Source organism: Enoplosus armatus, chromosome 3, assembly GCF_043641665.1.
Source record: "Enoplosus armatus isolate fEnoArm2 chromosome 3, fEnoArm2.hap1, whole genome shotgun sequence".
Lineage (NCBI taxonomy): Eukaryota > Metazoa > Chordata > Actinopteri > Centrarchiformes > Enoplosidae > Enoplosus > Enoplosus armatus.
The window spans coordinates 16699694-16710887 of record NC_092182.1 but is presented as its reverse complement, the minus strand read 5'-3'; the positions used below and the strand labels follow the sequence as shown (position 1 = coordinate 16710887).

The 11194-nt window shown below is 40.8% G+C and overlaps 1 protein-coding gene across 2 annotated transcripts; it reads right to left on the bottom strand.

The window, feature by feature from the left end:
* Positions 1-333: 333 nt before the first annotated feature.
* Positions 334-10062, bottom strand: mmel1 (membrane metallo-endopeptidase-like 1). 2 transcript variants are annotated; one of them, XM_070902939.1, is made up of 23 exons: positions 9906-10062; positions 9350-9394; positions 8970-9029; positions 8646-8807; positions 8467-8547; positions 7383-7478; positions 6711-6829; positions 6081-6146; positions 5536-5670; positions 5164-5253; positions 4696-4832; positions 4504-4597; positions 4285-4413; positions 3780-3878; positions 3610-3693; positions 3409-3512; positions 2963-3021; positions 2715-2834; positions 2415-2548; positions 2207-2272; positions 1996-2091; positions 1363-1439; positions 334-433 (listed from the first exon to the last, which is right to left on the bottom strand). In XM_070902939.1, exons 1-23 carry the CDS (start codon positions 10060-10062, stop codon positions 334-336), a joined length of 2310 nt encoding a protein of 769 aa, XP_070759040.1. The 2 variants fall into 2 exon arrangements, with proteins under 2 accessions (XP_070759040.1, XP_070759041.1); XM_070902940.1 differs by lacking the exon at positions 9350-9394.
* Positions 10063-11194: the final 1132 nt, after the last annotated feature.

Genomic DNA, 11194 nt, shown 5'->3' with positions numbered 1-11194 from the left:
TTGTTCACGGACCCACTCGCCATCTGTCGTGGGACACAGCAGAAAAAAAGAACAAGTGACCTATTCATCCAGAGACAACACTTCAAGCTTGAGAAAATACTCGGGCAAGTTTCTTTTTTTATAGTATACGTGCTTTAAGTTTTAAAACTAGGGTGTAGTCCAGGATGTCATCCATTTTAAATACATCTACAGTATATGCAAATATCTGTGTCATCACTCTGCCCCAAATACATTGGAATAAGCAGGATGTCTCTGTGGGTTTAAGAAGTACAACTTGTTCTTTTGATTTCAGTTGCCCGTGTCGAGAAATAAATATGTCAAGAGAAAAACTTTCTACCAAACACGACACTTCAGCTCGGGGTTCATTGGACTGCCTTTTTGGCACTGGAAAGCTTCGGAGAACGCTTCGAAATTCTGGAGAGAGCCAAGAACCCTAAAGACGAAAGAGAAACGGAAAATGATCAGGATGATAAAATCTGAGGTATGTTATGAATGTGAGAGGAGCACCGCTAAGTGTGAGTCCAGCTTCCAAGACCTCACTTTTGGATCAGCAAATGGAGCTGCGCTGATACTTCAATGAGTTGTGCTTTGGCACAATAAAATACTTTTCCAGCGGGAGTATCAGGTTTATATTTACAGTGTGGTGAAACTTTCGATTTAATGAGTGCTGAGACTGGAGAGAAAGTGGAGCAGCCACAGAGAGAGTAACAACGGTGGAAGGTAAATTTGACTCACGAATTAAAGTGTAAACTTTGTGATTGTTACTTTAGGAAAAGACAATAATTAAACCTAATATAACATATTTTGTTTGGTCACTCTGGGGGCAGCAGAATCAAGCTGCAAACACAACACTGACATATCTTCACCTTTTAAGATGACATGGTGAACTTGTTAGCAAACAGCTGCTTATTTACACATCCAGCAGCCACCTGATGAATACAAGTCCAATATTCACTTTCTTTTAGCTCTGGTTTTGGTCTCTGCCAACTCGAGACAAAAATATCTGGCTCTTTAGCTGCTGAATGCTCCACTATATTCACCACTAGCTTTGTCTGGCTGCCATTTTATGCTGGACAGGTAGTGTATACAGTGGGGATTTTTTTTTTGTTTTGTTTTTTTTTTGCAACTTTTTTGCTTAAAAAAGTGGCCTGCTTTGTCCAAAAACAAAGACATGAGAGCAGTGAGACTGAACCTTAAGAGTGAAGTTGTGGGCTGGAAAACCAAAACAATGAGCTGAAAGAAACCTTTGCAGAAATGTATTTACAACACTAGATTCCAGACCACAACTTACTCATCAATAGAGTGGTAGTTTAATCAGCATTGGTTCTGACGTATATATCTGAGCACACTAAAGCTCCTTACCTGTATTCTAAGGGACTGTGTGAGTCAGTCTTGATGGACTGGCTGGCATACTCAGGCCTATAAGCACCACACCACACCTAAAAAGAAAAAAGATTGCATAAGCAGAGAGGAATCTAGTTTTAAAAGCAGTCATTAGGAGTTTTCCGTCTGTTAAAGCTATATATATATTTACAGCACTTTGCATCTAATAATTCATCTGATTCCCAGCTTTTATATGTGCAAGTTTGGTTATTTTACTCATGTACCAACTGTTAAATTCACCATCTCAGTGGGGAGCGACTGTGGCTCTTGAAAAAGATTTGTAAGGGATGTTTGACCTGTTTTATTGTTGATGACAGTTTTCTGCTTATGCTTTACATTCCCTGGCACCGAGATGCTCTTTACTTTGGCAGCTCTTCTCATCCCCTGTGTGCGCGTAGCTGAACACTGATTTGTTCTGGGATTGCTTCAGCGTCTCACCCCCTGACCCTCTCCCTTTGTCCCAGTGTTTACTTCTCAGCACCAAACATCCACTGAAAAATGCACCTCCTGCGCTTTGGCTCTCGACTCAAGATGGAGAAATCATTGTCTGCCCTCTGTCTGCTGAAATAACACATTCAGAAAATAACACGTTCCCTCATTATTCTTACTTACTTGGGCAAAGTTAAGAAAGAAAAGTTGCTTGTGATCCATGTCTAGACCAGGTAGACGAGGCTCTTCACCCTCCATCTCCACCCACTTTAGATAAGCCTGTAAATACACACAAACACACACTTAAAAAACGTATTTCATGTGTGCGGAAAGTTTATTATGAGCATTTTGGAGTTTGTCATCGCTGCTGAAATAGCAACATGTGGTTTTGTACTTTATATGCTTGACGAACTCCTCCATTGTCTGCGATGTTCTCCCCTAAAGTGCTGATTCCACTGACCTGCAGTCACACAGACAAGACCAAGAACACACACCAACATGAAAACACTCATTCTGGTGGTGACTTAATAACATGGTTTACATTGTCAGGGATCACAGCCAAGACAAAACATCTCATTTCATACATGCCACTGGGTGCTTACGTTTTGTCCACCTGCTAGCTTCCAGTTGAAGTTGCCATACTGTTGCACCATGCACTGTGACTGATCTTTAAAATGCTCTGCAGAGTAATTACTCCACCAGTTTAGCATATTACCATCCTTGTCAAAATTACGCCCTGCAAGGAAACATAACGCATTAAGTAAAGTACTGTTTGCCAGACATGATACATGTAACTTATTGAGGTCAACAGCAAACTTACAATGAATTGACAGTGAATGATAAACTACATTTATCAGTTTGGGCTTCCCCAAAATATCCACGATGAATCACTCGTGTCTCACCGTTGTCATCGAATCCATGAGTGATCTCATGTCCGATGACCATTCCTATCCCACCAAAGTTAAGGGCCTGATGCTGATATTTACTGAAGAAAGGCGGCTGCAGGATTCCTGCTGGAAACACTGAGCAGACAAAAACAACAGCAGTGTGAGCACAATAAGTACTGGCAATGCTGATCCATGAGGAGTGACTGTGTTACCATTAAAAAAAGATATATTTTTTGTCACAGAGATTCTTGTAAAGCTCTCACCTATCTGGTTCCTGTTGGGTGAGTAGAATGCATTCACCACAGCAGCACCAATGATCCACCTGAGGAGTGGAGATACAACACTGTAAAATCCATGCACAGACAACAAAATGTTTAAACCTTTATTTTCAATGTTCTTTGGGGATTATTTTATGAAGACACAGAGCATCTTCCTCTTGTCTCTAAATTTGCAACAGGACATTCAATGTTCCCATTTTGGAACATCTTTTTTGTTACGTTTTGGCTGAGCGCGACCCTGTTTCCTATCTTGGAAAACAGGAAGAAGGAGCAAAAATGTATGACTGATTTTTGTGTAATCAACCTCGTTTAAAAGAGGGGTTTGTGTTGTTACCCTTGATGACATTTTATATATGATGACCGCCTGCATACAAGAGCTTGTGTTTTACTAATAAGGACAGCTTGTACTGTCAGATGCATCAACAGCTTACAAATCTGGGTCGACCGGTTCTCTGAGCTTCTTCAGACTCTTGTGCGCTTCAGACTTGAGGTTCTCGAGGATGTTCTCAAAGTAGTGTTCTCCACTAAAATTAAGCTGGAAAGAGAAAGAGGACAAAATCAGATATCAGTGACTGTGAGCATCTGTCAGCTATTTATAGTGTTTGTTGGATATAGCCTCAGTTCCTACTCACATGAGCATACTCCTGGTCGAGCTTCTGGTTGCTCTCCTGAAGAATGTGATCTGGATAGCCGATATGCTCCTTGATTGCCATGGCCTGCATGAGATGCAGAACAATCAGTGTGACAATACCAAACATTTTTTACACCCTTATTTTTCTCAGCTTGGCTACTTGGACATCACCTTCTCTCTTGCCTTCTCCTTCGAGGGAGCATCCATCCAGCTCAGCTCCTCCAGTGTTTCCACATATGCTTTCTGGATCTTACTGATGAGATCACTGACCTGTGAACAGTGTCGTCACAAGCCCATACAGAAACAAACTTTCATACATACATGGCACATAATGAATACTGTTTGTACACTAAATGCAAACGGTGAAGAAAATGAATTGTGAAATGTGCTTCTTGTCTTTGTGATACAAAAGTGCACTTCATGTCCGAGTGTCACAAAAGTATTAAAAATTAATGTGGCAGAGATAATTTATTTTCTTGATTTAGTGGCACTTAATGCATTTTGAGGCTTGAAAAGTGACACTTGGCCCTGCAATGTCATCATTCCATGAATTTCTGACTACAATGCAGCATGTGACAGTTAAAGCTTGTATTCATTGTTTGATGTAAACTACTATTGTGGTGGTAACGTGCTTTATGGAAGTTAAAGTTTCTGTTTATAGAGCAGAGGGACTTACCATCTGTTTGCTTTCTCCAGCGAAGGTCTCACGCACATACAGAGCTCCAACTGCGTTCTCCATGCTGCTCTGGACATAACGGACACATTCTCGCCACCAAGCATCCTCCACAGTGGTCCCATAGAGAGTCTGACCATAGACACAGACACACACTGTAATTTACTTTTTGAACAAGCCCATGTTAATATGTGCTATCCTGTTACGTCATGCTCATCGCACCTTCCTGTAACGGGCTCTGGCATCTTTGAAACGGCGGCTCAAGCTATTAACTCTGTCAATGATGAGCTGCCAGGTGAGGTAGTTCTGCATAGTTCTGCAAACAGAAATAATTGTTTTTATTTTTTGATTAATTGTTGTACTGAATTGTAGCTATCCTGTAATAATTACATTTCCATGGACTGTAGGACTGACCTGACACTGTGTCTGGAGAGAACTTCATTCATCTTCTCAAGGTAGGGAGAGCTGTACACCACCACCTCCTCCTCCAACTGGACCTCAATGGACACACTGGACAGCACTCCTTGAATAAATCGTGTCCAGTTAAAACCCTGGAAAACGAAAAGTAGGACATTTATATCTTCTCAACTAATTCTCGGCAACGAAGCAAATAAGTGTATTTTCCAAAATGTTGAACTATTCCTTTAACAGACACACGTCAGCTAGTGTTTTTCTGGGCCATAGTATAAATGTGCTACAAGCAATGTGTCTTACTTTGCCTTTGCTGCCTATGGTTCCCTACCAAGTGGACAGCTGTCAACTGCCCTGCTCAAAGGCACCTAAGCAGTAGCCCAATTATTTATTAAGTGGAAACATCCTCATTCACTCGTTTAGTTTCCCCATTCTGTCAAACATACAGTGGTTAAGTGAAATCACACTTACATTAAGGCTGAATGTGCTCTGTAGCTCTCCAAGTGTCATCTTGTTGTAGAGAACGGTGACATCTTGGCGCTCCTCTGCTGGTGATGTGGCCTGTCCAGCAACAGGAAGGAAAAAGCCTTCTATAAACTGATGCTTGGTTATATATATATTCACATTTTGCTCTCCTTTCATCAGCAAAGTCTCATTTGTCATGCGTTTTGACAGGCACCAACAAAAAAAGCTTGCCTGATCTCCTATGTCACGACACTAAATGTAGCCTGGTTCTCCCATTTACTGGGAGCAGAGAGGAGGTGCTCATTTTTCATCTTGTCATTATTAATTTTCCTTAGCTCTCGTCCCAAAATTCCATTTCCTGTCGCGGCTGGCACTCACATTGGCGATGTCTGTCTCCAGCTCCAGCACTTGCATCATTTCCTCCCACACACGGTCGTCATCCTGAGTCAAGTTCCTGTCCTCTCGGGTTATCTTCGCAATAGAAACCATGAAATGTAGGTAGGCCTCTCGAACCTATGGTGCAATCACAGGCTATAAATCTTGTTTCCACAACAAAATGAAGGTTGTCTCAGAACAATGGAGGTGACTGGTATTATGTTTGTACCACTTAAATAAATGGAAAATGACATTTGAATACTTAATACCAAAATGTAGAACGCAGTTCTGTAACTGCAGCCGTAACCCTGACATAGTTTCTGTAAAGAGATGGTGAGTTTTTAAAGTATTGTTTTTTAATGCTGTTAACACAAACAAGATCCCATTCCCCTCCATTGTACTGTGGTGGAGGCAGGAATCTGAGAGGAAGATATCTCAAAACCTTTACAAAATAACAAAAAACAATTACGTGCATGATTAGAGTTAAGTCAGAAAACATGTTGTTGTGTTTTTTGTGATTTGGGTGAACGGATCGTTTAAGGCCTCACCTTTTTATAGTTTCCATCATTGAAGTAATAGTCTCTTGATGGCATTCCAAGTCCCGGCTGGTCAATCTAACCAGAACACAAGAAGAGCAATTAAGCATTTTTGTGTGTCCGTAATCTTTTCATGATGTTTACATTTTGGTGTGTTTTTAACAGCATAATTAAAAGATATGTCTGGACATATTCTACATTTTTCCTTATTGTCAATAAATCCCATGAAAAGACCAAAACCAACAATGAATGAATGAACAAACGTGTATTTCTCCGCTGTTGAAGATAGTCCCCAGCAAATACAATATTTACTTCTGTTTCAGTAATATAATGCTAAAAACTACCACTACTACTACTTATACTACTTGTAGTAGTAGTTGGAAATTAACAAGCCATTTGTAAAAATTAAACAATATATTTTTGATCAATTTTTCTAGATTTATATCTTCAGTAGAAACAAATGGGCCTGAGTGCCACATACAGGGTAAGGAAGTTGGAAAGTATTAAGAGACAGACTAACATTGTTGCCTTTGGTCTTTTCATGGGATTTGTTGACAGTAATGAAAATATAGACCAGCCTTATCTATAATGACTGTATAATGACATTATGGCTGTCATTTGTACTCCAACAGATGATCTTACATAAATGATATGGCGCCGAGAGTCCCGGTCGTCCGTCCACACGTACATGTCCAGCAGAACCTTCTTGTGGAAACGGGCGGTGAGTTTTGCCAGTGTGTCCTCCAGGCTCCATGCTTCCTCTGCAATAACAGGAAAGAACACTTACTTAATTTAAACACAGTTGTCTTGCTGTAAAGAACTATTTAATGTATTAGGCTGCAAAAATCAGGCTCCCTCTCTGCCTCAGCTGCACAGTTAACTGGGCTCTCTGTGTAAATCTGGGTGTGCAGAAGCAGCTATGCGTGGTTAATTCTGTTTGAGCCACCGTCCATGATTACATTTAATTAAAGTGGCAAGAGCCAGGAGCTTGGGGAAGAGCAGAGTAGACTATTTAAAGCATCCTTCACAGTCCTGTGCGAGGACCTGCTACCTCTGCCCACTCATCACGCTCCCAAACTCCACACCTGACTGCTCAGCTGAAGAGCCTCGGCCGGCCTCTTGATCCCGCCAACAAAGCTCGTACTCAGCAATTCACTGAGTGCAAATATAGCTACACGAGCTCTGCGTGAGCACATGTGTTTGAGTGGGAATGTGAGTGCTTGTTTGTGTGGATGTATTGCATGTGCACATTTGCATGTTTGTACAGAACAAACTGTAGGCATTAACCAGAGTGTGATTCGGGGGAATTTCTACTTGTAGTGGTGTTCCAGTCATCTGACGCCACAGGCCAGTCTCCGATACTGTCAATGAGCTTCAGGAGCGGCTGGGAGTCACGCTGCTCTATGAGGCCTGCAGGTAAAACACCACAACTTATAAAACATAACAACAGTCATTCTGTAAGACAACATGCCTTATTGAGATGGAAAGTTCTCTTTTTTATACCTTTGAAAGAGCAGTGGACAAAAACAATCTCACCACAACTTAAACTTTCAACATGGACGGGAAGTCCTTAAAGGATTCAGAAAAATGGAAATTTGAAGATCTGCATTTCCATGACAACTGGGCTGAGCAAGGTATCTGCAGGTCTTCAAAAGTCTTCAAAGGCACTGAAATTGGTTTCATCAAAAAAGACCTTAGAAGGTATTAAAATGTCTTGAATTTAATTTACAGAAGTGTTACATGTTATCTTGCGTACTGTAGGCAGTAATGTTGGTTATAAAATGTTTTTGTATCTGATTGCAGGCTGTCGGGAGACGTTACACGCTTAAAAAATTAAAAACGGGATTGTTTCGACAGTGAATGTTGCTGCAGGAAGCTGTTCAATCCTTTTATGTGGAGTTTCAGTCACTACTGCTAGCTACAGCAGCCACAAAGCTCATTGTCTCATCATGGGCAAGTGTCCATTTTAGCAAAAACTTAAATGAACTTAAATGAATGAATCATTTTTAATTGGTTAATCCATCCATCCATTTTATGTCGCTTATCATGTCCCCGTCTACAATAATTACATTAATTATATAATTAGAAATTACTGTTATATACTTCTATACTGTTAAGTAGTGAAAAACTGTGATATAAATAAGTCTAGGTCACGTCATCTCTATTGATTCTCCATCATACTTTCATACTTTGGCCAGTATGATCATGAAACAGGTATTAAATTCTATGCGCTATTTAAAAGATCTTAAAAAGTCTTAAATTTAACTTGGTGAGCCCTGCAGAAACACTGGCTGAAGCTCCAGAAACACAAACTGTTTTTGTCAACACGCCTTTTGTTTTCTTGCCTCTTTTTAGAAGTAAAAATACACATTTTTAGACTGCGTAAAGAGAGCCTCACTATCATTCATGCAGGAGTTGTAAAGAATTTTGGCCTTCCTGATGGCATCTCTGTCCTGTTCTGTCTCCATCTCAAGAACACCTGCAACAACAAAACACATGCAGACATTTCATCTCTGAATGAAACCCACACACAGCTCCGAACACTGCGGCCCACTGACCGCTGAACATTAAGCTGACCTTTGAGGACAATCTCCAGCTTGTCCCTCAGAATGTCAAAGACGCTGTGACGGGAGCTCGTCTCCGGGATGACATGTCTCTCCAGCCAACCCCCGCAGGCGTACTTGTAGAAATTATCACAGGGCTTCACTGACTTATCCATGTTCTGCAAGAGCCGAGCGGCTTTAAGGCATCACGAAGACAAGAGGGGAAAAAGAGGAAGAGGGACGGGATGGTGAAGATTCACATGTGGTTAGAAAACAGCTTTTTGCAGGGATGGGGGTTGACTTTGTTTGCAAAATGAAACAGCAGGAGAGCAAAGGAAAAAAAAACAGTTCCTCTCACCTGCAGTAACACAGTTCGCAGTTGTGCACACACTGTTGACGTTGGAGCGGAACAGCTGGCCTGGAAAAATCAGTGTCAACATTTAAGAGAAAGCATGTGGACTATTTGACAGACCGAGTGAGATAAGGAGGATGACGTGTGAAATATCGAGTTATGTCTACAGTAAATAGCCTAAATAAACAGTGTAGTCTGTGTGTTTGACGGGCAATGTCTATGTCAGCAGTGACTCTGTTCTTTCACTTTTGTGTGGCCCTGCTGATCATGCAGTAAAGGGAATTACAGTATTACAGTGACTACCAGAGGTGCAGGCTCCAATGTGACACATGCCGACCCACTCATCTCACAGTGTATCCCGTGTTTAATAAAAAGATTATACTCACCTTCACCTGTTGAGCTCCTTGACACACTCGGCCTGTTAGATTGCTCTGAATTGGTTGGAAGAAACAGATTTTAGACATTGGACAGAGCCAGGGCGACTTTATTCTGAATTCTAATGATAATTGTAATAGTTTTTTATGGACTTGTAACATTTAAGAAAAAGAAAATACAATCACGTCTTATGCAGAGTTGTATTCGTCCACAAAAAATGATCTATTCTCTCAAAGAAAGAGCCTAGAGTTGCAGTTCCCTACTTAAAGGTTAAGGTTGTGTAGAGTATATATGGTATTACAAGGCAAAACCCTTATTTTGCTTTTTCTGGTGAGTTACATTAACCTTTAAAAATCTCTAAAAAGGTTAACCGATGACAAATGTGTATCAATATTGCATAAAGCATGTCATGGTCACATCTGAAGGCATTTCTAGGGTCAGGATCATTTCCTGTGTCAATGCCAGCTAGTAGTCACACAGAACCAGAGCAGGGACACACTTGTCATTACTGCTGCCATCTGTAATATCTGGATCTTTCCACAGTGAGCCTTTCCACGGAGGCGTTACCTTTCACAGCCGATGTGTAGAGGACTACCAGCCCGGCCAAGGCACAGCTGACCAACAGCAGCAGCACGGACAGACCGATTTCTGCAACAGTCCAACGGCGCTTTCCAGGTTTACTTGATTTCTCCATGATATCCATTTGGCTTTCGGATTTGCCCATATTCCTCTTGACTGCCGGCTCTGTGGGAAAGACTGTTTGAGTGTGGGATGGTCCAGGCAGAGAGCTACCAGTGTGTGTGTGTGTGTGTGTGTGTGTGTGTGTGTGGGCTGTGCAGTGATCCATCTGTAAACTGTGCCAGCTGACCTGCAGTGAGTGAGCTTCCACTGCTGAACACCTACAACAACTTCACTGACAGGAGTTGTGAAACTGTTGGTCTCATTGCATGAAAACAGTTTGTCACTCTACACGTTATTTTTCTTCTCTAAAGTCATTAAAACCGGGTTTAATTTTTATAGCCTTGTACTTTACTAGTTTTTGAGCCTGTTGAATCCACAAAATTGGCCTTTAGGTTGTGCCTTTGAAAATCATGAAAAGTAAGTGGGCCTGCATTCATACATTTATTAATTTGTCATCAAAGCTGTCTTAACATGAGAGGAATTCAAAAGTAATTGGGAGAGTTTAATTATAAAATTCAGTCTGTTGCATTTTCAGAAAAGAACAAGCTGAAATGTGCCTTTAGGAGCACTTTGTCTTGCTTTGCTGCTAATTTGTACCTTTTAAAGGACACCATAAGTCATTGGTTCCCAGTCTGGGGGTCAGGACCAACGATAATTTTGAAGGGTCACAAGATGATTAAAGGGGTAAGAAATGAAAACATAATTTTTATGATACAAAATGATGTTTCCCTTTTCTGACTTTACACTCATTTTTGCCTTTGTCATGAATTATTGGATACTTAAGTTCTCCGGTCCTCTGAAAGTCCTTTAAATTAAACAATGTGAGAAAGATAAATCTTTGCCACCAGTAGATATTGCTTTCTTTTACTGGGCCACAAGCCAAAACAGACATAAGGCACACATCTTTGTCAGCTAGATGTACATGAGTCTAGTACATCATCTCACTGTTTAGAGGACAAAAAACTTTTTTTTGCTAACTGCAAGGAGACCTGTGCCTAAGGCCAATATCAATATATACAATGTATTGCCCATCTTGTAAGGGTATTTTGGTAGCTGGCTTGATATATTGTGTAGTGTTGCGCAATTTTGTTATATAAGTTAACAATATATGTATTAAATCACTCTGGTTTTCACATTATGAAGCAGTGCTGCAACACTACTCGACATGGCATTTT

What these genes read in the sequence shown, in the direction of transcription:
- mmel1 (XM_070902939.1), bottom strand. Translation starts at nt 10,062, where the DNA reads ATGGGCAAATCCGAAAGCCAAATGGATATCATGGAGAAATCAAGTAAA. An exon ending in CAACTCCTGCATGAATGATA is followed by an intron (nt 7,479 to 8,466) that starts GTGAGGCTCTCT and finishes TTTTACCTGCAG; the next exon opens with GCCTCATAGAGCAGCGTGAC. An exon ending in CTGGAGAAAGCAAACAGATG is followed by an intron (nt 3,879 to 4,284) that starts GTAAGTCCCTCT and finishes CACTGTTCACAG; the next exon opens with GTCAGTGATCTCATCAGTAA.